Raw genomic sequence first — 23,367 nt, 5'->3', positions numbered from 1 at the left:
CTTTGCTAGATTTATTCCAGCCTCTTACACTAGGGTCATAGTTTAGCTTCAGCTTGGAGCCAAATGCCCCACAGCTGAAATGGCCGCACCTCTGAAGTGGCATTTTCCCAGGCCACTCCTGCCTTTGATAATGAACCAGCCAGGAGGCAAGTTTGTATCTCATTACAACAGAGCCTTGTGTTAGGCCTGGTGCATAATTAGATGTGAAGAATTACAACTGGTCCTCTCTTTGCAAGATCTTTCAGCACCATGTCTGCACTTAAGCCATTACTTTTATTTTAATCTAATGATTTTGCCTCTCTCTCTCTCTCTCTCCCTCTCCCTCCTTCCACACTCTCTCTTATTTAATAACAACAATGAAAGAAACCAAGGAAGTTCGGAGATTTGCGGCTTTAAAAAGACGGGATCCCGAAAAGATTTTCACAAGACGCTTCAGAAACAGACGTTTGAGTCAGAAACCTTGGAGTGCAGTGAACCCAGCACTCAGGTATTTCCTATCAACAAACACGGTTGCCAGGTTACTGGACGTTCTTCCATGGCATGCTGTCGATCTTTTTTTAAACTAATAAAAAGGCTAGACTCATAGAATATTGGAATAGGAGGAATTCTACCATTTGAGTCAGTGATATTTTTTTTCAAACTTGTTTGTAGCTATAGACATTGGTGTTCAAATGAAAATAGATAAAAGTGGAGGGGCTCTAACTGGGGAGGGGGGGAATTGGGCCCATCCCTATAATGATTCCTGCAGAGACTCAGAGGTGCCCCCAAGCCTAAGGCAGGCTGCAGTATGATTGAAAGCTCCACACTGAGGCAGACTGTCTGTCACATACCAACTCTATAACCTCAGACAGGATAACTCAACTCCCTGGGCTTCAGTTTCCTCTCCTGGAAAACAAGGATGATAAAAGTACCCAACTCATGAAGTTGTTTGAGTATTAAATGAGTTAATGTGTGTAAAGCATTTAAGACAATGCCAGCTCACACTTTGTGCCCTATAAATGTTGGCTACTGCTGCTGCTGCTGCTGCTGTTATTATTATTATTACTATTACAGAGTAGTTACAGTTTAAAAGTCAGTGCTCTATACACCTGTGTTCATAGAAGCATTATTCACAGTAGCCAAAAGGTGGAAACAGCCAAGTGTCCATGGGCAGATGAATGGATAAACTAAATGTGGCATATACATACAATGGAATATTATTCAGCCTTAAAAATGGGGGGAATTCTGACACATACTACAACAGGGATGAACCTTGAAGACATTATGCTGAGTGAAATAAGCCAGTTACAAAAGAACCAATACTGTATGATTCCATTTATACGAGGTACCTAGAGTAGTCCGATTCATAGATATATAAAGTTAAAGTGGTGGTTGCCAGGGTCTGGGGAGGGGTGGGAATGAGGAGTTATAGTTTAATGGGTATAGAGTTTCAGTTTTACAAAATGAAAAGAGTTCTGGAGACTGGTTGCACAACAATGTGAATGTAATGAACATTACTGAGCTGTACATTAAAAAATGGTGAAATGGTAAATTTTATGTTGCGTATATACTTGACACAATTTTTAAAAGATTTTAAAAACCAGTGCTCTGGTCCAATCTGTCCATTTTTTTTTTTTTTTTAATTTATTTATGGCTGTGTTGGGTCTTCGTTTCTGTGCGAGGGCTTCCTCTAGTTGCGGCGAGCGGGGGCCACTCTTCATCGCGGTGCGCGGGCCTCTCACCATCGCGGCCTCTCTTGTTGCGGAGCATAGGCTCCAGACGCGCAGGCTCAGTAGTTGTGGCTCACGGGCCTAGTTGCTCCGCGGCATGTGGGATCTTCCCAGACCAGGGCTCGAACCCGCGTCCCCTGCATTGGCAGGCAGACTCTCAACCACTGCGCCACCAGGGAAGCCCCAATCTATCCATTTTATAGGTAAGAAAAATAAAACATAGAGGAAGAAATGTGTCCAAGTTTGCACAGGACTTGTTCTAAAACAGTATAGTTTTTAGCTTCCAGGTGCCCTCATAACACAAGCATCTTGCCATGCTGAATATGACTAGAGGTTTTAAATAATACCTATTTTTCAAACTACAGTCGGGCTGACTACTTATCTCTGCAGAGGAATCAGCCATCAAATCCAGTGCTGAACCTGGTGGGCTTACGGAGGAATGGGATATCTGTATGCTGTCCTCTGTGGGAAACTTCAGGGGTTTTTCATTGGTAATTTTGACTAAATTCAGCTTTCATCATGTAGGTGACCAACTAAATTGTTCCTTGTATCAGTCAGACAGAAGACACACTAGGTATTTCCACAGAAGAAATTTAACATAGGGAAATGGTTAAACACATTTTGGAGGACTGCGAGAACCAAAAAGGAAAATTGAAGTCTTACAGAAATTGTAACTACAAGAAACATCATGCCACCCTAAGCCTGGGGTCTGTGGCAGTGGTTCTCAAACCTAAGCTTCATCAGAACCCCCTGAAGGGCTTGTCGGAACACAGATGGCTGGGCCCCACTCCAGAGTTTCTGATTCACTGGGTCTGGAGTGGGGCTTGAGAATTTGCATTTCTAAATAGCATTTCCCAGGAGTTGCTGATACTGCTGGTCCCAGGACCATGTTTGAGAACCATGGGTCTAGTGGGAGGAGCTTGGAGTTATCAGAACCTAGCAGCTCAGAAGAGGGGCCTCAGAGCTAGGACTCAAATATCTGAGGAGGGAACACAGCCTAGTCAGTGGTGTCGTCAGAGGAGAGACCTCACAGGGGCTGGGAGTCCGGACTTAGACCTCCTGGGAGAAGGAATTGCCCAGTTGGTGCTGATACCTCCAAGGAAGGTAAGATGAGGGTTGTTCTGGAAGTGCCAGAGAAACAGAAGACTAGGACCAATGGCCACAACCAAGGTGAGAGGAACAGCAGGCAGAGAGGAAGGGGTCAGTCCCTTCTCCCTCCCCCAGCCATCCAGTCTCCCTGGAGTGCTCCCTGTTGGCAGAACCTAAAGGGAGAAGTAGCAAAGCAGAAATGTGATTGGCTGAGTTGCAGACCCAGCACCACAGAGCAGAGCAGAAAAGGGTAAATTCAAAAGGTGAGCATCCAGCACAGCCATAAAGCACACTCATTCCTTCAGCGCACTAACACAGCACTCAAGTCATCAGCTGGGTTTCAGAGCCAAGTTATACAAGACAGGTGTGGTTTTAAGTATTAGACTAATACTCATCATGGAGAGATGCTCAATCCAGCAACATCCTCCCTGTCGATCATTTTTTTTAAAATTTATTTATTTTTGGCTGTGTTGGGTCTTCATTGCTGTGCGCGGGCTTTCTCCAGTTGGGGTGAGCAGGGGCTACTCTTCGTTGCAGTGCACGGGCTTCTCATTGCAGTGGCTTCTCTTGTTGTGGAGCATAGACTCTAGGCGCACAGGCTTCAGTAGTTGTGGCACGCGAGCTCAGTAGTTGTGGCTCATGGGCTCTAGAGCGCAGGCTCAGTAGTTGTGGCACACGGGCTTAGTTGCTCTGCGGCATGTGGGATCTTCCCGGACCAGGGGTCAAACCCGTGTCCCCTGCATTGGCAGGCAGATTCTTAACTGCTGCGCCACCAGGGAAGCCCTTTTCAATCATTTTTATGCACCTTATTGAGTGGAATTGTGAGGCCAAATGCCTGAATTTCGTAAGTTAAATATATATATATGATGTGAATCCGTGATACACATATATTTCATAAAAATTATATTATATATAATATTGTAAAGCTTCCTCTTTTTTATTAACAAGACAATATACTATGATTATCTTTCTCTTCCAATGACAGCACATTTTTCTTTTTTTTAATGGCTGCCTAATGTTCCACTGTATGAAAGTTACAAAATCTCGTAATCTGAAAAGTTTCTTTTTGAGGGGGGCATTTAGGTTGTTTCTATTATTTTGTTATTACAGAGTTCCAGAGATACTCTTGTCCTCACATCTTTGCTCACTTGTCCAGTTGTGGCCTTAGAATAAATTCTGAAGATAGATAAAGACATCAATAGCTTTCTATCTATCTATCTATCTATCTACATCTTTACATCCTTTTAAAGAATGTTGGGAAATCCAATTCATTTTCCCAAGCATCTTACAAATTCTAAGATGAACAAAAGTATTAATTAAAGTATTACCATTGATTATTGTTAACACATTCAGTTTAGATAAAATTTATGATCTAGGAGAGTAACACTTTTATGAGTTAGACAGATGTCACCAAAAATATGTATTATGGAGATACTGTACAGTAGTATGTCCATTTAATAGTACTTTGAGAATAACATTTTACCGTAAATTTTACAGGTGTTTATAACAGATCCATCTATTATTCTTACAACATATTCTTGATTATGGTTGTATGTTTTTTGCCAAGTCTGTAGTTAGGTATCCATTTCCCAATTTCCAGGACATTTCTAGTGGAGTGAAGTGGCCACTTTGTGACAGAAATAAGACAGTTTTTTTCAAGCACACTACTCAAGCTGAGTGAATACTGCTGGAATAGCAAACGCTCTTTTTTTTTTTTTTTTTTTTTCCTGGTGTTTATTCCTGTAACTGCTACTACAGTCCTGTAGGAAAGTGTTTCCATGCCCACATCTCTGTCTTCTGAAACATACTCTTCAGCTTTGGAGTTTATATAAAATTTAATTGGGAAGGCTTCTCACAGATGGTCTTATTTTCCAGTTTCGAAATCCAGGCTCTGGAGTTGGGATTAGGATGAGGTCCCTTTATTCCCCAGTCCAGTCTCTGCTTTTTTAAAACGCCTTATTCCAGTTTTGTTCTGCTTGAGCACAAGACATGAGTAGGGTTCATAAGAGGTTTGGCTCCCAATCTCCAGAAAAGAACATGCCCCAAACTAACAGCAATCCAGAACTGTTTTCAAACTTTTCCTCAAGAACAGGTGTATCTACATCTGATGAGTTAATTACCTGCTTCCAGGCAGGAAGGATACATTTAATTTTAGGATACTCAGTCCAGGAAGCTATGTGATTCTTGTCAGAAATTCTTTGAGGCCCAACTCTGCAATCTCACATTGGAGCAGTCTTGAGACATTCCAGACCCTTTAGTTCTCATTTTAGACCCACGATCTCTCTCACCAAGACATGTCTTTTTTCACAGGCAGGCCCCTGTCACTTGAACGTGCTGTGCGATGTATCTGGGAAAGGCCCCATCACTGCCTGTGACTTTGACCTCCGCAGCCTGCAGCCTGATTTGCGGCTGAAAAACCTCGTGCAACAAGTGAGTGCCGAGGACTTTGAGAAGCAGAATGAGGAGGCCCGGAGGACCAATCGGCAGGCCGAGCTCTTTGCCCTTTACCCGTCAGTGGATGAGGTGGGTGTGACCATCTTTATGCTGGAGAATTTCAGTGAAGACACAGGGAGCCTCCAGGAAAATATTATTGTTTGTCATTACTGTATAGTAATGTCAGGATGCTTACTTGTGTGACTTCTGGGCTGTTCTTTTCACTAAGGCAAGCCTGTGTAACAGCAGAGCAAATTATTGATCAATCATACAGATGAGGTTCCTTAATAACAACTAGGATTTTCATAGCACTTTACAAAACACTTTCACTGATACTGTCTCATTTAATCCTCAGAACATTCCAAGGGTCTACATGCAGTAAGCCCACTCAGCCAGTCAAACCATTAAGTTACTTGAAGGTGTGTTTTGCGGCTAATCTATCAATACATGTATTACTTAAGCCTTGATGCTCGTTAGTGCTTTGTTAAGATTTTTTGTTTTTTGTTGGAGGGTCTCTATGAACAACCAGAGAGACCTGCTTTGAAAACATTCCAGCCGAAAATAATCATAGCTGTGTTCCCAATGCATAGAACACCCAGATCTTCATTGTCCACTCTATATAGTGGAGCTGACCTGAAACAACTTGATTTAGGCTTTGCCTGTGGTTGCTCCTGGGGTCACTTTGGATGGGATGGCGGATGACCGTTATTCAAGCCTGTTCAGGCTCCTTTATAAGAGGCTCATAGTCTTCCGTTCTGCATGTCAGAATATCTACATTTCTGCGTCTTGCCAGAAACGGATTACCACAATATATCTTTGCTGTCCAAATTTTATTAAAAGCTGAGTTGCAAGAAATAAGATTTAGGGAAATTTTGCATAAAAGGTATGCCATCCTTCCATGCCTCTAAGTATTTGAAATGTGATCTTTGGCTCAATCAAAACCATCAGGGAGCCTCATTCTCACACCTTGTGAATCCCCCACCCCTGTGAATTGTTTGCTTATTTGCCCTTCAATGAGCTTACTAGTGGTCAGCAAAAAAAGACAATAAGGGAAACAGTAGCTATTTGATATGATATGTCCACTGTGCAAATATTATTGAGGATATTGACCTACTCGTCATGCAGCACCCACCTCAATGAGGATCCAAAAAAAATTGTCCCTCGAGCCTTCAGACAAAGAAGAATTATGCTCCCACTGAGAAAATGTGTATGCTTAGAGATTGTCACATCTTGTAATCAGCTCCACAAAATTCGTTACTTGGAGTCAAATTTCTGTTCACCTCTACTAAATCTGGTGGCTTACTTATTGGTGTCCTGAATTTACTTCAGCTTTCTTTTTTTCTCATCCTTATTTTCCAACCACCTTGGTTTTCTCGTCTATTTATTTTATTTGCAATGGCCTCAGATCCTTTTTTTTAATTGTCAGGGGCCTCGAATCCTCTTCTGAATGAGGCAGATTAAAAATAAATATGAATTATGTGGGCAATGTTATCATCTCCATCTTCAGATTACAAAGTAAGAATCAGAGAGGTTAAATAACTTGTTCAAGATTCAGCAGGTAAATTGAATTATAGAATGGGGAATCCAAACCCATTAACTCCAAATTTTATGTTTAACTGTTTATTTATCTCTATATGACTACCTGGTATATTAGCACACCTAATGGAAATCCAAAGATGACATAAACAATCACATCTTGTAACTTTTCAGTTGCCATCTACAGCTTTAAAACTTCTTACCAAATTTGTCAAGAAATATTATATCTGACTGATATGACCTTCACTTGCATTCCTTTTCCTCCCAATTCCATGATGGAGGTGCCAAAAGGTAATAAAGAACCAAAATGGACACCAGTAGAGAGAAAACAGTTAAAGGGTGAGGAGAAAACTTCCAGTGAGACATAAGCTCATTAAAGTCTCCTTCATGAGATTAAATGGGAGGATATCCAGGCTTGATTACAAGGGTGAATCATAGACTATTTTGAAGGAATTTTGTTTTATGGTCTTTAAACAATGCAGAAACTCAGTTGAGACTAAAAGTTATGATCTAGCAGATGTCCTAATGGGGCCTGCCATACTAAGTGGAGAGGAATGCTTTGTGATTAGTGTATAGGTTATTTGGAAATTGGTAAGTCTGAAATGTTAGAGGGCTTCTATTACCAGCCCTTTAATGTGTTGGAGTTGTAAACACAGAAATTGCATTTGTTCTTGTAATTTGTACTTTCTCCAGAGAAAGTCCTGTAGAAAAAAGGGTAACTTTCTGGCCTACCATGAAATGATTACAAATGCTGAATTTTTTGACAACACATTAGTGAAATTATCTTATATTATTATTACTTTATTTCCTGATGAAAAAAAGTTAGAAGAGAGGTGAACTCTTACATCCAAATTATGACTGAGTATACAAGGGAGGCAAAAGTAGAATTCAACCACCAAGCTTCTATGAGGTGAGTTTTTTCCCTGATTCACTCTGATTCTATAAAAGGCATCCTATGTGTTTGATCCATAAGAAGGGTGCCACTATACTCCAAATCGTAGAGGAGTTTGCATTAGGACTCTTTTGGTTGCAAGTGATGGAACCCAACTAAAAACAAATTTTTAAAAAAAGGTAGGGACTTATTGGCTCACATAATGAAATCACAAGTAGGCAGATGTAGAGTTGGCCTCAGGATCCACTGGGTCAGCTGATGGAAGAACATCATCTCTCATATTATCCCTTTCTCTCTTACGATCTCTCTCTCTCTCTCTCTCTCTCTCTCTGCCTTTCTCCCTCTCTCTCTTTCTCTCTCCCTCATTGTAAATATCTATCTGTTTTCTCCCAGGAAGAGGAAAACAACAGGTATCCAGTACAACTTAACATTTCCTCTTCTGCTTTATTGGCAATACATTCTTATTTCAGATAACTGTAAAGGTGCAAGAAATTCATATAGATTAGAGGAGAGTTAGGAAATATATGAATATGTAGACTTTGTTTGGAACCTGAATTAACAAACTAACTATAAAAAAAACTGAGACAGCTGGGGAAGTTTGGAACTGACTACGTATTTCGTGACAATAGGAAATTATTTTTAATTTTTAAAAAGTAATAATAGTATTATAGTATGTGTTTTTAAAAAGTCCTTATCTTTTAGAGATCTGTACTGAAATATTCACAGATGAAATTATATGATATCTGGGGCCTTGCTTCTAAGCGTCCAACACCGAATGGGGGAAGGTAGTAAGAGGGAGTATAGATGAAACCAAGTTGCCCATGAGTCGAAATTGTTAAAGCTAGGTGATAGGTAAATGTGGTTCGTTACATTCTTCTCCTACCTTTGTATATGTTTACAATTTTCGAAGTGAAAAGCTTTCTAAAAAGGATCCCAGAGTTTTGAATCCAGACCAAAGGCAGTCTTGGAAACCCATGAGTGTCTTTACGGTGAGGTGGTTTTCCAGTTAGGGGCCCCTTCCCTTTCAGATGTGTCTGTTCTGATCACACTGAAAATTCCAGCTTGCTCTGAGAGACTTCAGCGCAGTGTAGGCATCAGAACAGAATCTTAAAATTCTTCTGGTTGCTGTGGGGTATTTGGGATATCATTTATAGCCCAGGAAAATACAATTAGACATGGCTCTATTCCTTGCACCCTTGTGAGCTGCAGACCACTCATCAGAGTTTGTATAGCCTACTACAAGAGCAAGAATTAAAGTTCTCAGGGAAACTTGCACTGTTGATCTTTGCATGCATGACTATACTTAAGATACTGTGATAGTTCACATTTGAATGTTAAAAGTTACAATAGGGACTTGATACTTCCCTTTAAGTCCTTTGGTCCCTATGTAGTAAAATAGACAGACGTATCTCTTAAATTTGTCATTACTAAGCTTCTCTATACTTAGAACTTTAGCAAGTTCTAGCTGGACATGTCTATTTAGAACCTACAAATTCAACCCCAAATCTCTATCGTCTGTTTAAGAAAACAGTAAACCGAGAAAGACACTGTATTATAGTTTTAATGGTTTACAGCCTCAGGTGAACTGTTCTGACTCAGATCTCAAACCTGAAACTCACATATTTACTAGTAAAGCCTTTGGCAGGAGAAATATTCTGTGTCCTTAGAGCAGGCCAAAAAAAAAAAAAACAAAAGTCAACAATAGGTATAAGATTTTGCATTGCCATCTGGTGGATGTTACTAAGCCATATCCATGTTCACATTTCCTTCCTTCCTCCCTCGGTCTCTTTGTCTTAAATGCTTGGCTTTCTGAAAGGAGAAAATGTTTGCTGTAAATGCTGACTTTGAAGCGTAGGGGTTGGATAATAAACTCTCCTGTAAAAGTCAATGTGTTATTCTGCGATTAGAAGTAAAGCAAACGCAAGCTGTCTTGCATGGCGGCTAGCAGCCTTCCCTTCCCCGAGTTGACTTCAACTGGAGCTCTTCATGGGAATTCACTACTGATTTCTTCTGCAATGTGATTAACAATAGGAGGATGCTGTGGAAATACGTCCGGTACCAGACTGTCCTAAGGAACATCTGGGCAACAGAATATTGGTCAAGTTGCTGACCCTGAAGTAAGTACGAGCAGACACTAACCACTACATTGAGGTCTGTCTTGCCTTTCAAATACAGTCTGTGTCTTTACCATCAGAGCTTGAATCAGGGAGGATCCCCAGCACACTTTTAACAGTGCCCTGTGAGGTAGTAGAAAGAGCAGAGTTTGGAGTCAGCTAGTCCCAGATTCTAATCCTGCCAAGCCTTTGACAGTCATTCTTCTATGACAGGGAAGGCAAAACACTAAGGTTAGGCGTGTAGGTAATTAATTGAGTGAAGTGGCCTACATTAAGAAAAATAACGGTAAAAGCCAATGGTGTGTTGGAGTCCGCTCTAACTCCTGAGAGCTGATTGTATACGTCTCTTCCCAACTCTTTATTCAGTGAAGTCACGTTGGTAGCTTGAAATTGGCCATGGTGGAATGGTGGAAATATTTATAACACTGAACTCAGAAAATGCTACAAATTAGAGCCTTTTTTTTTTTTTTTAGAGGCTTGTTTGTTAAACATTTACCAGCACACCACTGTTAAAACACAATGAAAAATGCAACTAAAACTCAGTCTCAGTGCCAGTGGACAATATAGAGTAGTGGGGACTGCAGCAAACTATCTCAATGGGGCACCCACTACTAGCTAGGGCCAATTCTTGCCATCCAAGTAAACAAGCCCATTTTGGTCAATTGTCTGTTTTTTTTTTTAAGAGAAGCTAGAAATCCAGATTTTTCTGCATAATTTCCTGACTTCTTAAATACTTTCTCATTTCCTTCTTAAGTACCACACATTTCAAAAAGAACATGTCTGAAATCTGGATTCATCTCATGGGCCACACTTGCTTTAGAGCAATTGTTTCCGTATTTTTTGATTGTATTTAAAAGTCACACATCCTCTGCATGTGTGTATTCATTTTGTACTTGTTTATTAAATATTATATATATATTATAAAACATATATAAATGAGGCATTTTGAAGGATGAACTCAATAAATAAAAGTAAATTATAGTGTTTTCTTCCTGCATTCCAGTGGATTGTCTTGCCTACCTGCTGGAGTGCTTGCATGCTTCCCTTTCCTCTTTGCAGACTGCTGCTTTAGAGAATGAGTTCTTCCACTTCTTCATAGGCTCTTTTGAAAATATTAAGTTGTGAATGCTCTACCAAGGCAAAAGTTCATAAGCATAATATGTTTTCATACCCTATTAGGAAGGTCATCCATCTCTTGAAGTCAATTCATGGACCCCTTAGGCAGCACCTGGTTTGCAATTAGAGCCTTTGGATTCTGGATTCAAGACTATGTTTCAGCCCTGGGGACTCCTCTGGGATTTTGAGTTCTTGTAAATGAAGTAGTGGGACCAGATCTCAAAGTTCCTGTGTGCCATAGATTTCTGATTCTATTGCGGAGCCTCCCGAATTCTCTGCTCAGAACACAAGCCAGCGTGACTGCTTACACAGGTGTGGACATCTCTTGATGTTGTAACACCCTCCTTAAGCCAGTTCTACCAGTAGGATGGGGGGAGCAGTTCGGACTTTTTGTCTTGCACACGGAGATGAGCGGCCAATAAGTGAGCTCTGTATCAAGCAACAGGTACAGAAAGGCAAACTCTAGCCCTTGCGAGCTGACCCGGAAGGGGGAACCTCCTAGCCCTTCAGCAGGAGGACTGAGTGGAAGTGGCTGATCGGTCCCCCTCTGCATTCATTGTTCAGGAAATCCACCCTATTGTCTGAGGCACTCACCCACCCACCACAGGAAGCTCATCAGATACAGCAACTATGCCCTTTGGGATTGGAGGAATTCTTCCCTGTGATGCATGACACTAAGTCTCCTAGATGTTTTCCATAAATAAACGGTAGCTCTTCTCACAGGTGGGAACACATGGTCACTAAGATAGTCATGTAATATTATTTAAAAAAACAAATTGAGTCACTTGGATTTCTCTTGATGAAAACTGTGAAGTGTAGTTTCTAGTTATTTTTCCCCCAAACTGCCAAAGCAGAAATAAAGTAGAATCGCAGTGTTTGCTCAACGTATACTTGACCTGCTCCAGTATCTTAAATAGTATTCATACCAACATATGCCTGAAATAGGGGAGATGAACTAAAGAGATCATCCTGTCTTTCACTACTTTAAATAAACTGGATAAAAGAAAGCAAGTTCTTATAGGTAAACCTAGAATGGTTAAATATGAACAGCAAAAATTTAATGATAATGTTAAATTTTATTTGTGGTGAAATATGCATAATGTAAAATTTGCCATCACAACCATTTTTAGTGGTGTTTCAGTGGCATTAAGTACATTCACACTGTTGTACAACTATCACCACCATCCATCTCCAGAACTCTTTTCACCTTCCCGAATTGGAATTTTGTACCCACTAAACTATAATTCCCATTTCTCTCTCCCACCATTCCCTCATATAAGTGGAATTATATAATGCATGTCCTTTTGTGACTGGTTTATTTCACTTATACAGTGTCTTCAACATTTTTCCATATGGTAGGATGTGTCAGAATTTCCTTTCTTTTCAAGACTGAATAATATTTCATTGTATGCATATACCACATTCTATTGATCCATTCATCCCTTGACGGACACCTGAGTTTGCTTCCACCTTTTGGCTACTGTGGATAATGGTGCTCCTCGACATTGTTTATAAAGCATATTCACACACATTATCTTTCACAATGCTTACAACAACCCTAGGAAATGGGAAGAGCAGGTGTCCTTTCCTCATGTTACAGATAAATAAATGCAACTGGGAAAAGTAAGTAACCTGATTAAGATCCCAGAGTTAGCAAGCAGTGGGAGAGGTAACAGAGCCCAGGTCTGCCTGACTCAGTGCCCTACGAGTTTGCCATCATGCCTTACTGCCTCATTTCCAAAGGTGCCATTTGACCAACTCACTCTTGTCTGTGGTTACCTCTGCCCAAATATTCTTCTTCAAAAGTCCTGTTTTTAGACAAAGCTATCCAATGATAAGGCCATCCTCTCACATATGCCTTGAAACAAGATTTGACCTAATTTACATGACTTCTGCAGTAACGATGATCCAGGGCCTGACTACTAGGGCTCTTAGCTGGCAGTATCGTGGATTGTTAACCTGAGAAATTCGGAAGGTGAGCACCTCTGCTCCACGTGCATCCTATAACGTGTGGCAGGATTATGCTTTGGGGATGCCCTCTCTTCAAACCCACCGTTTCTGGGGGAATCGGCAATTAGGGCCGTATGAGAGCTGCTCTTTCCAGCTCTCTTTGGATCCACACACCTCAGTGTTTATCAGCAGTGCTCAGTTCCCCTCCCTCCACCTCAGGTCAGCAGCTGCCCTGGCAGTGGAGTTAGGAAGGGCCAGATATTCACACACATCATAACCTAACCTAAAGAAAAGCAACTGAACTTTTTTTTTTTGTACTAGCTGAAAAGGCCCAGCCCTTAAAATTGAATAATAGAGCTTTCTATTCTAGCAGTAATCTGTAAACTGTAAAGAAGACCTTTAGCTAAGACAGAGACTCAATCCCCTGAAAACACAGCAACTACAATGGTAGGAAGTGCCACACTGGATCAGACCAAGGATCTGTTCCATCCGCTCTCTATTGCAGGGCCACCAGCAAGCACTTTTGGGGAGAATGTACCATCCACCATGATCTCAAATGATTAGGAATTTTCCATGAACCTCCCATATTTCTCCATTAACATTCCAGTGTGATTCTCACATGCATAGAGCTACCCAAATACTTCTGAAAACAACTTACATTTTTAACCAGATTATATATCCAGGCACTTTCAGAAAATTCAAAATTATCTAAGTTAAAACTATATGTTTTTCTCTCTTTCTCTGACAGGTTTGAGATTGAAATTGAGCCTCTGTTTGCCAGCATTGCCCTCTATGATGTTAAAGAAAGGAAAAAGGTAAGACAGCAAAAAATAGCCCAACCCTGAGGGCGTCGCATGTTGTTCATTGTCTTGGGGTTCATGTTTTTAAATCTCACTTCTATGTAGGAAAACCACATCAGATTTGAAAGCAAATGGCCTTTGATGTGTCCAGTTCTATTGCCTTTCCAGTTTTTAAAGAAGTGACCTGGGAATTTATGTTCTTTGAAGAATCTTTACGAGAAATTCGTCTGGAGGTGGTAGCCTGGCTGAAATAGAGAAGTGAAATAGTGACATATGGGGTTACACGTAAAACAAAGCAATTTAAACACGGCTATAACAAGCTCAGTGCATGTAATGTTTCCTCAGTTTGGGAGTTTTTTGCATTGTGAAACAGGCTTATCATGAATGGAAGGCATCTTGTGCAATGAAAGTCTAAATTTGCCATCGGGTAGAGACCTCACCAAGTATATTGTGCTTTTAATTGAAAAGATTTCTCCATGAATGTCTTAATGTTTAGTCATTTTGTAACTCCTAGAGGAGGGCACAAATAGCAAAACCAGAGGAGATGTTTCTGCCCCTCTACCCATAACCATTCAGTAGTTAAGAAAGTGTGTATATTTTGAATAAATATTAATAATCACTAAGATTTGTATTGGTTAGGGTAGGTAAACTGCTAAAACAAGGAGACCTCCCACACACACATTCAGTGGTTTAAAGCTGAATGGTTTAAATGGTTTAAAGTGGTTTACTGGTTTAAGTGGTTTAAATGGTTTACAGTGGTTTAAAGCTCAGATCTGCACAGGCATCAGAATCACCCAGAGGGCTTGTTAAAAGAGATGGTGGGCCCACCCCCAGAGTTTCTGATTCAGTAAATCTGGATGGGGCTTAAGAATTTGCATTTCGAACAGGTCCCCAGGTGATGCTGAAGCTGCTGGTCAGGGGGCCACATGTGGAGAACCCCTGGCTAGAACAAGGAGAATTTTCTGCCTTTGTCTCTTAACAATCCAGAGTAGGGAGGTGTGGGGTCAACAGTGGTCTGCTCCACTCAGGCATTCGGGAACCCAAGGGGCGGTGTCTCCTCCATCTTCAATATGTGCCCTCCCCAGTCACTCTTGTTTGTCACTGCCACTACGGCCCCCGAAAAAAGGGGAAAAGATGGTGGGGGTGTGGGGTGGTGCTGGAGCCTGGAAGTGAGACACATCATCACTTGTGCTCACAATTCACTGGAAAGAATCTAGTCACATGCTCACTCCTAACTCTACAGGGGAGGCTGGTAAATGTAGTCTCTGCCCGGGAGCCACTTCTTGGCTGTAAATCTATTAGTGATGAAGGGGAAACCCAACTCTACAGTGGTTCTTAAGTAACACTGCGCCGGTGAGCTCAGGAGCACTCATCGTGACACGCTCTTGCTCGAAATCTTTAATGGATCCTCACTACGTGCAACATTAAAAACAAACTCTTCAGCTTCCAGGCCCGGCTTTCTTCAGGATGGCTCTCATCTGCTTTCCTTCCCTCGAGAGCCTAGGCAGAGTCAAGCCAGGCTCCTCGATGTTAACTAAAGTCACTCCACGTGTTCCAGCCTCTGAGATGTCTGTGCTGCACTCTCTCCCTGGTTCACAGTCCCCCTCCAGCTCTGCTTGGCGGAACCTTCTTTCAAGGCCTGTCCATCTCACATGCCTCCCCCATGGAAAGCATTCCCCATCCCCCCAACTGGAAGTGACCTCTCACCCTCGGGAACTTCCACAGCGCTTTTTTGTATGAGTGTGGTCACTTATATTTTACTGTAGTTAGTATGCATTTGCCTTTTCTCTCATTCTTGATTGTAAACTAACTGAGAGCCAAAGTAATGCCTTGCTTTTCTTCAATGCAGTACCTAGCACATCACTGAAATTCAGGAGATACTGGTGGGTTAATAAAAATTTAAATGTTTCAAAGGACATCTCTCAAATGACTCAGAAATATCTAGAGATTGTGACAAAATATGTATCAGATTTTCCAGCAGCCACTGGTCATCAACCATGTCTACGGTTATACTTATTTCTTTGGTGAAACTCGGTGGGTTTTTCTTTTCCACTTTTTTTTTTTAACATGTTTAGACCATGAGAGCAATAGGTATAACTCATTTTTCATTTTGCCACTCATTTACAGATCTCAGAAAATTTTCACTGTGACCTGAACTCTGACCAATTCAAAGGATTTCTGCGTGCTCACACGCCCTCTGTTGCCACATCCAGTCAGGCAAGATCTGCGGTATTCTCAGTCACCTATCCATCCTCGGACATCTACCTAGTAGTCAAGGTAGTTCAACACAATCTGATTTGCACAGTCCCATGTTCTCATTGTTGCATTACTCCCAGTGCATGTTTAGAGTGAAAGAGGTATCAGAAAATAGTACATGTCCTCTGTGAGATTCGCTTTGTTTCCCTCTCAACTTTACTCCTTTTCCTTTACAAGCAAATTGTGTTGGGTGCTAGAATGACTATGGGTTTTGGAGTCAAACAGTCCTAGGTTTGAGTCCTGGCTTTGCAACTTAGTAGCTATATGACTTTGGGCAATTACCTAACCTTTCTGAGACTTAGTTTCTTCATCTGTAAAGTGGAGATAATAACACCTCCCTCAGTGAGTAGTTGTGGTTACAAAATAAAGCCTGGCACGTATAGACACCCTTCCTTCTAACAAGGAAAACACCCTCAGCTATCCAGCTCTGGGAGGCTGCTGGGGAGAAAAATCTCAGATAGAGTCTCCTAATCATGTTCACATTTTTCTAAAGACCCAGAGTTAAATGTCTGAAAATCCAGGCTCTGACAGTTTGAGGTGTGGGTTATAGGGTCCAAGCTTCACTCTCCCTTTTCATCACCATCTCACAGACTGAGTATGTCTAGTGAGAGTCAAAATCTGTGGGCAGTTCTAAGTGGAAAGACCTTTCATTCTAGGTTGTACTCTTTGCTGATGTAAGAAAACCAGAGACTTTCTCTACACACCAAAATGGCTGGTTAGAAGTTAACAGCAAACATTGAGTATTTTATCTACTTTAAGCCAAATAATTAGTCTCATTGACTCTTTACCCTCAAATTAAAAAAAAAAAAAAAAGTCCTGGTGTTTTAATTTCATATACACCCAGCATTCTAGGATTGGGACATTTTCTAGTTAGCACCGTGTTTTATGTCCATAATCTCACTGATTCCCCCATGATCCCATGGGAGTAGCATACAGATTCCAAAAACTTCAGGTGATGTGGAGGTCACTTAACAAGAGGCAGATGTCCTTCCATTCTAGCTCCCTTTACACCGTTTTACAAAGATTCTGAAAGGTCATTATAGCTTGAAGGGAACTTATTTAAGTTTTTGGAAAATAGAGTTAAAATTCTATTGCTGAAAAGACACGTATTGTTGTCAAACTTAATGTGTGTCCTTTTCATTGCAATATGACTTAGACATACAGGAAAATTAGCTTAAAGTCCACTCTAGCAAGCTGCAGCGGCTTGCAGTTACTTTTAAAATTCACTCCAGCCTGGGAAATCAAAGAAGCCAATACCAGTTCCATAGATCCAAATTTTACTTCCAATTCCAATTCTCAGTGGATGACTTTATTTTGGGTAACCCATGGTAGTCTGCTAAATATCAATGGTTACCTATGGGTGACTATTACTTACTAAGTATATTCCAAAATTTTCAGATGAATAAATGCATTCATTTGGCAGTGATAAACATTCTCTAAATTGTCTGGATAGAGTTAAGAAATTTAAATCTACTCAGTAAGACAGTCCCTGGTTTGCTTCTCATTTGTTTTTCTTTATTGTAATACCACAGTTGTTGCTTCTTTCCCTCTAAATAGGGCTGAGGGTAGCCTCTTTACCTTAAAGAAATTCCCAGGGAATTCTGATATGCCCCTTTCCCCTACCTGCCATGGTTATGAGGACTCAGGCATTTCTTTTACATATCCATCCTGAAGGACCATATAGTAGGCTCTCATAGCAGCCGGCAGCTCCTTCTCGCAAAGTACCTGAAGTTAGCCTTGTCCAACTCAGTGAAGGGAATAGTATCTGCTGATCTGGTCGAATCTGGATCCTCCTTCCAAATTCTGGAGATCCCTCTCCTGTGGGTTCCATGCTATAGATGCAAAGTCATGGCATTCCCATTCTTTGCTTCAGGATTCTAATGAAAATGTTCTTTATCCCTGTTCAAAGTTCATTTTAAAGACCACATTTCTATCCACTGACCTCATGGAAAAATTAGCTTCTTTCCAATTTACTGTATAAACTCCCGACCATAAATTTCAGGAGGATAGGGACCAGGCTTATCATGTTCACCACCTTGTCTCCCCAACAGCTACCATATAGAAAGGACTCAACAAATGTTTTTTGAACGAATGAATAGGTGAATGATCGCTGACTAACAGGAAAATGGGTTAGTCTCTACCTCGAGTGTTATGTGTCCATGGCCTCAACCTGGTGCATCTCTCAGGAGGATCAGCCTTGTCTTCAGGCTATGGCAGTGGGAAGGGGTTTTTAAGTTCCTCTGTGAGACGAGACACTTAATGCTTGCAGTCTCCCTGAGACAGATGTTCACTGAGCAGTCCCATGCCATTTCCTTTGAAACTCTATGAAACACCCTCCATCACTTGGGTGTTTCTGGTTTAAATACTTTGTACCTAATTGATAGTGCCTGTTAAGAATGTGTGCCTTGGGGCTTCCCTGGTGGCGCAGTGGTTGAGAATCTGCCTGCCAATGCAGGGGACACGGGTTCGAGCCCTGGTCTGGGAAGATCCCACATGCCACGGAGCAACTAAGCCCGTGAGCCACAATTACTGAGCCTGCGCGTCTGGAGCCTGTGCTCCGCAACAAGAGAGGCCGCGATGGTGAGAGGCCCGCGCACCGCGATGAAGAGTGGTCCCCACTTGCCGCAACTAGAGAAAGCCCTCGCACAGAAACGAAGACTCAACACAGTCATAAATAAATAAATAAATAAATAAATAACGTGAATTTCTTTAAAAAAAAAAAAAAAAAAAAAGAATGTGTGCCTTTTAGGATATGTTGACCCAAACTTCTTCTTCAAGGATTATCTCAACTAATAACACAGACTAATGGGACTAAATCCATTTGTTTTTCTCTTCCACATATAAGTTAAATTAAATTTTCTTTGAGCAGAGGGTTAGACAATTTTAAATTTCTGCTTTTTTTTCTCTTAAACATGGTGCCTAGATTTATGGCCAGACAGGTCCTGCACCTGCAGCAAGATGGAAGACGATGCTTGACAGTAGTAATTCATATTACCAGCCAGTTAGCAAAGTGAAAAGCTGTACCATCCTACTGCTTTCAAGTTCCTTTCCAAGTCTGTTAAATCCAGAGAAGCAGCCCTAATAGGAAATACAAGGGAGACAATTACAGATAATTTATTCTGTTCATTTATTCATTTTGTGGAAGGTTTTAGTCCCCAACCTGACTTTCACAGAGGTCATATCTCTTTTTTTACGTTATAAGCAATAGTAAACAAAATGAGCTATTCACATCCTACATATGTCTCGTGGGTTTTGTATTAAAAAATAACTTTTATTGTATTTTTTATTGTAGGCATAATACATGTTTATTGTTTAAAAACAGAAAATACACATAAGCAATAGGAAGAAAATAAAGATAGTACATAATCCCACCATACAAAGATAACTACTATTAACATTTGCTGTGTATCTATCATCCTTTTAATATGCCTTTATGATTCTTTTTACAAAACTGTGTAATACTCCTTGTACTAATTTTTTAAGTCAAAAAACATATATTATGGACATCTGATGTCATCAAATATTGTCATAAGACACTTTTGATGGTTGCATAGATTCCATTATACAAATGTAATTCACGCACTTTGTTTTAATATTGTTTTTGTTGGTAGATTGAAAAAGTCCTTCAGCAGGGAGAGATTGGAGACTGTGCAGAACCCTACATGGTTATCAAAGAAAGTGATGGTGGAAAGGTATGCTATTTTGAGTATTGCTAAATGGTAACATTTTAGAATAAGCAGATATTTTTCAGAAGTCTCCCATAAAATAGTTAATGGAGTTTAGTCCATAATGTGTCCCCATATGAAGCACTGATAAATTATATTCAAACAAAATAAGGAAGGGAAACTTCATCAATGACAACTTTTTAAAGAAATAAACTATTAAACTCAGCAAACGATGACGTACACACCGATGTCTAATTACAAAACTTGACTAGGGCAAAAACGCGTCCTGTTGTCTTGGTTTGAGGCCCAGACTCGGTTGGGAGGGCCACAGACACCCCACGAAACTGAACAGTGCCAGAGCCCCCCTAGCTTCCTCCACAGCGTGGGCCACCACCCCTTCTGATTTGGATATTTGGACATTAGCTGAGACTGCTGTACATCATAAATTTATTAGTACAACATAGGTACTGAGCCATGAAAAGGACATCTCTTCTCAGCACCCATTTGCAAAAGTTTCCAACATAATTTTTAAAACATGGCCTTTTTGGAATAAGACTTGCCTGACAGCATCCTACTGCAGACTCATAAATTTCAAGTAAGATTTATTGAACTCAAGATAACTTGCTTTTTTTAATCTACCTTTTATCCTGAACTTAGAATGATTACCTTGGAAGTGTTGTCAACCTAATAAGGAGGTTGTTAGATCTTTCTGGAATCTTCCAAGACAACTTTGGAAAAACAGGCTCTCTTAAGAGCTTGATAGATGATGTAGAAAACTTTACATCCCAAGATTCCCTCATGCGAATCCAGTGTAGCTAGCACCTAAAAGAGGTACTTGTTGATTACGTAGTATAACAAGCCCCAATACTTTTGGGTTTTTTGTTTGCTTGTTTGTTTGTTTGTTTAGCTGAAGGTATATTTAATAATTGAATGTAGGCTTTCTTTAATTCTTTAAATTCCTCCTTTTCTATTCTGTATTTCCTTATCAGTTGGACTTCTGGCCTGAGATGTGTTGTTTTTCTGACTATTCCCTCTTTTTAATCAGTAGGGTAAGGATTTTGGAGATGGCTGTCATATCCATGGCAGAGGCAGTTGACTTGGTGCTGGTGCCATGTTGGTTTGTTTGTTTTTTTATATCTTTATTGGAGTATAATTGCTTTAAAATGTTGTATTAGTTTCTGCTGTACAACAAAGTGAATCAGCTATACATGTACATATATCCCCATATCTCCTCCCACCCTCCCTATCCCACCCCTCTAGGTCGTCACAAAGCACTGAGCTGATTTCCCTGTGCTATGCAGCAGCTTCCCACTAGCGATCCATTTTACATTTGGTAGTGCATATATGTCAATGCTACTCTCTCACTTCGTCCCAGCTTCCCCTATCCCCTTCTGCCCTCAAGTCCATTCTCTACGTCTGTGTCTTTATTCCTGCCCTGCCACTAGGTTCATCAGTACCGTTTTTTTAGATTCCATATTTGTGCATGAGCATACGGTATTTGTTTTTCTCTTTCTGACTTACTTCACTCTGTATGACAGACTCTAGGTCCATCCACCTCATTACAAGTAAGTCAATTTCATTCCTTTTTACAGCTAAGTAATATTCCATTGAATATATGTGCCACATCTTCTTTATCCATTCATCTGTTGATGGACATTTAGGTTGGTTCCATGTCCTGGCTATTGTAAATAGAGCTGCAATGAACATTGTGGTACATGTATCTTTTTGAATTATGGTTTTCTCAGGGTATATGCCCAGTAGTGGGATTTAGGTCATATGGTAGTTCTATTTTTAGTTTTTTAAGGAACCTCCATACTGTTCTCCATAGTGGTTCTATCAATTTTCATTCCCACCAACAGCGCAGGAGGGTTCCCTTTTCTCCACACCCTCTCTAGCATTTATTGTTTGTAGATTTGTTGATGAGGGCCATTCTGACCCATGTGAGGTGATATTTCATTGTGGTTTTGATTTGCGTTTCTCTAATGAATAGTGATGTTGAACATCTTTTCATGTGTTTGTTGGCAATCTGTATATCTTCTCTGGAGAAATGTCTGTTTAGGTCTTACGCCCATTTTTTGACTGGATCGTTTTTTTGCTATTGAGCTACATGAGCTGCTTTGTATATTTTGGAGATTAATCCTTTGTCAGTTGCTTCGTTTGCAAATATTTTCTCCCATTCTGAGGGTTGTCTTTTCGTCTTGTTTATGGTTTCCTTTGCTGTGCAAAAGCTTTTAAGTTTCATTAGGTCCCATTTGTTTATTTTTGTTTGTATTTCCATTTCTCTAGGAGGTGGGTCAAAAAGGATCTTGTTGTGATTTATGTCATAGAGTGTTCTGCCTATGTTTTCCTCTAAGAGTTTTATAGTGTCTGGCCTTACATTTAGGTCTTTAATCCACTTGGAGTTTATTTTTGTGCATGGTGTTAGGGAGTTTTCTAATTTCATTCTTTTACATGTAGCTGTCCAGTTTTCCCAGCACCACTTATTGAAGAGGCTGTCTTTTCTCCACTGTATATTCTTGCCTCCTTTGTCAAAGATAAGGTGACCATATGTGTGTGGGTTTATCTGTAGGCTTTCTGTCCTGTTCCATTGATCTGTATTTCTGTTTTTGTGCCAGTACCACACTGTCTTGATTAGTGTAGCTTTGTAGTATAGTCTGAAGTCAGGGAGCCTGATTCCTCCAGCTCTGTCTTTCTTTCTCAAGATTGCTTTGGCTATTTGGGGTCTTTTGTGTTTCCATACAAATTGTAAAATTTTTTGTTCTAGTTCTGTGAAATATGCCATTGGTAATTTGATAGGGATTGCATTGAATCTGTAGATTACTTTGGACAGTGTAGTCATTTTCACCATGTTGATTCTTCCAATCCAAGAACATGGTATATCTCTCCATCTGTTTGTATCTGATTTCTTTTATCAGTGTCTTATAGTTTTCTGCACAGGTCTTTTGCCTCCTTAGGTAGGTTTATTCTGTTTGTTGCAGTGGTAAGTGGGAGTGGTTCCTTAATTTCTCTTTCTGATTTTTTGTTGTTAGTGTATAGGAATGCAAGAGATTTCTGTGCATTTATTTTGTATCCTGCTACTTTACCAGATTCGTTGATTAGCTCTAGTAGTTTTCTGGTGACATCTTCAGGATTTTCTAAGTATAGAATCATGTCGTCTGCAAACAGTGACCGTTTTACTTCTTCTTTTCTGATTTGGATTCCTTTTATTTCTTTTTCTTCTCTGATTGCCATGGCTAAAACTTCCAAAGCTATCTTGAATAATAGTGGTGAGAATGGGCACCCTTGTCTTGTTCCTGATCTTAGAAGAAATGCTTTCAGTTTTTCACCATTGAGAATGATGTTGTGCCATATTGTTTGTTTCTGCTGTCTCTTTCCATTTTCCTCTAGAGTAAAGAAAAGATTGAAAAACTAAAACTTCAAGCTGAATCCTTCTGCCAGCGTTTGGGGAAATACCGGATGCCCTTCGCATGGGCTCCCATAAGCTTAGCAAGTTTCTTCAATGTCTCTACCCTCGACAGGGAGGTAACTGATGTGGAGTCCATGGTTGGTAAGCTTTTCAACTGTGGTGTGAAGGGAAGGGCTCCCCAATGTACCAACTCTGAGGTCAGCTACTGATTGATGGGGGGTTGGGGGTGCAGTAAGGTGGGGGGAGTGGGCAGGAAGAAGGAGATGAATAGGATGAAACATGATTAAGACTGGAATACAAACGCTTGATTGGACAGCGATCCCCAAGACAATTACAATGAACTTTGTGGAGTTTATATATAGTAAGATTTTTGGTTGGAATTTTCTGTACAGTTTGACACT

At 40.5% G+C, this 23,367-nt stretch overlaps 1 protein-coding gene across 2 annotated transcripts in view; it reads left to right on the top strand.

The window, feature by feature from the left end:
• Positions 1-23,367, top strand: part of DOCK8 (dedicator of cytokinesis 8) — a 224,329-nt gene that overhangs the window by 82,835 nt on the left and 118,127 nt on the right. For both annotated transcript variants that reach the window (XM_007182233.3, XM_007182234.2), the window contains exons 5-11: positions 364-487; positions 5,109-5,321; positions 9,691-9,776; positions 13,588-13,654; positions 15,767-15,916; positions 19,507-19,587; positions 22,948-23,107. In XM_007182233.3, coding sequence (XP_007182295.1) covers positions 364-487; positions 5,109-5,321; positions 9,691-9,776; positions 13,588-13,654; positions 15,767-15,916; positions 19,507-19,587; positions 22,948-23,107 — 881 coding nt within the window. The remainder of the gene's footprint in view (positions 1-363; positions 488-5,108; positions 5,322-9,690; positions 9,777-13,587; positions 13,655-15,766; positions 15,917-19,506; positions 19,588-22,947; positions 23,108-23,367) is intronic.

The sequence above is a fragment of the Balaenoptera acutorostrata genome, chromosome 6 (assembly GCF_949987535.1).
Source record: "Balaenoptera acutorostrata chromosome 6, mBalAcu1.1, whole genome shotgun sequence".
NCBI lineage: Eukaryota > Metazoa > Chordata > Mammalia > Artiodactyla > Balaenopteridae > Balaenoptera > Balaenoptera acutorostrata.
This window is presented reverse-complemented; position numbering and strand designations above follow the sequence as displayed.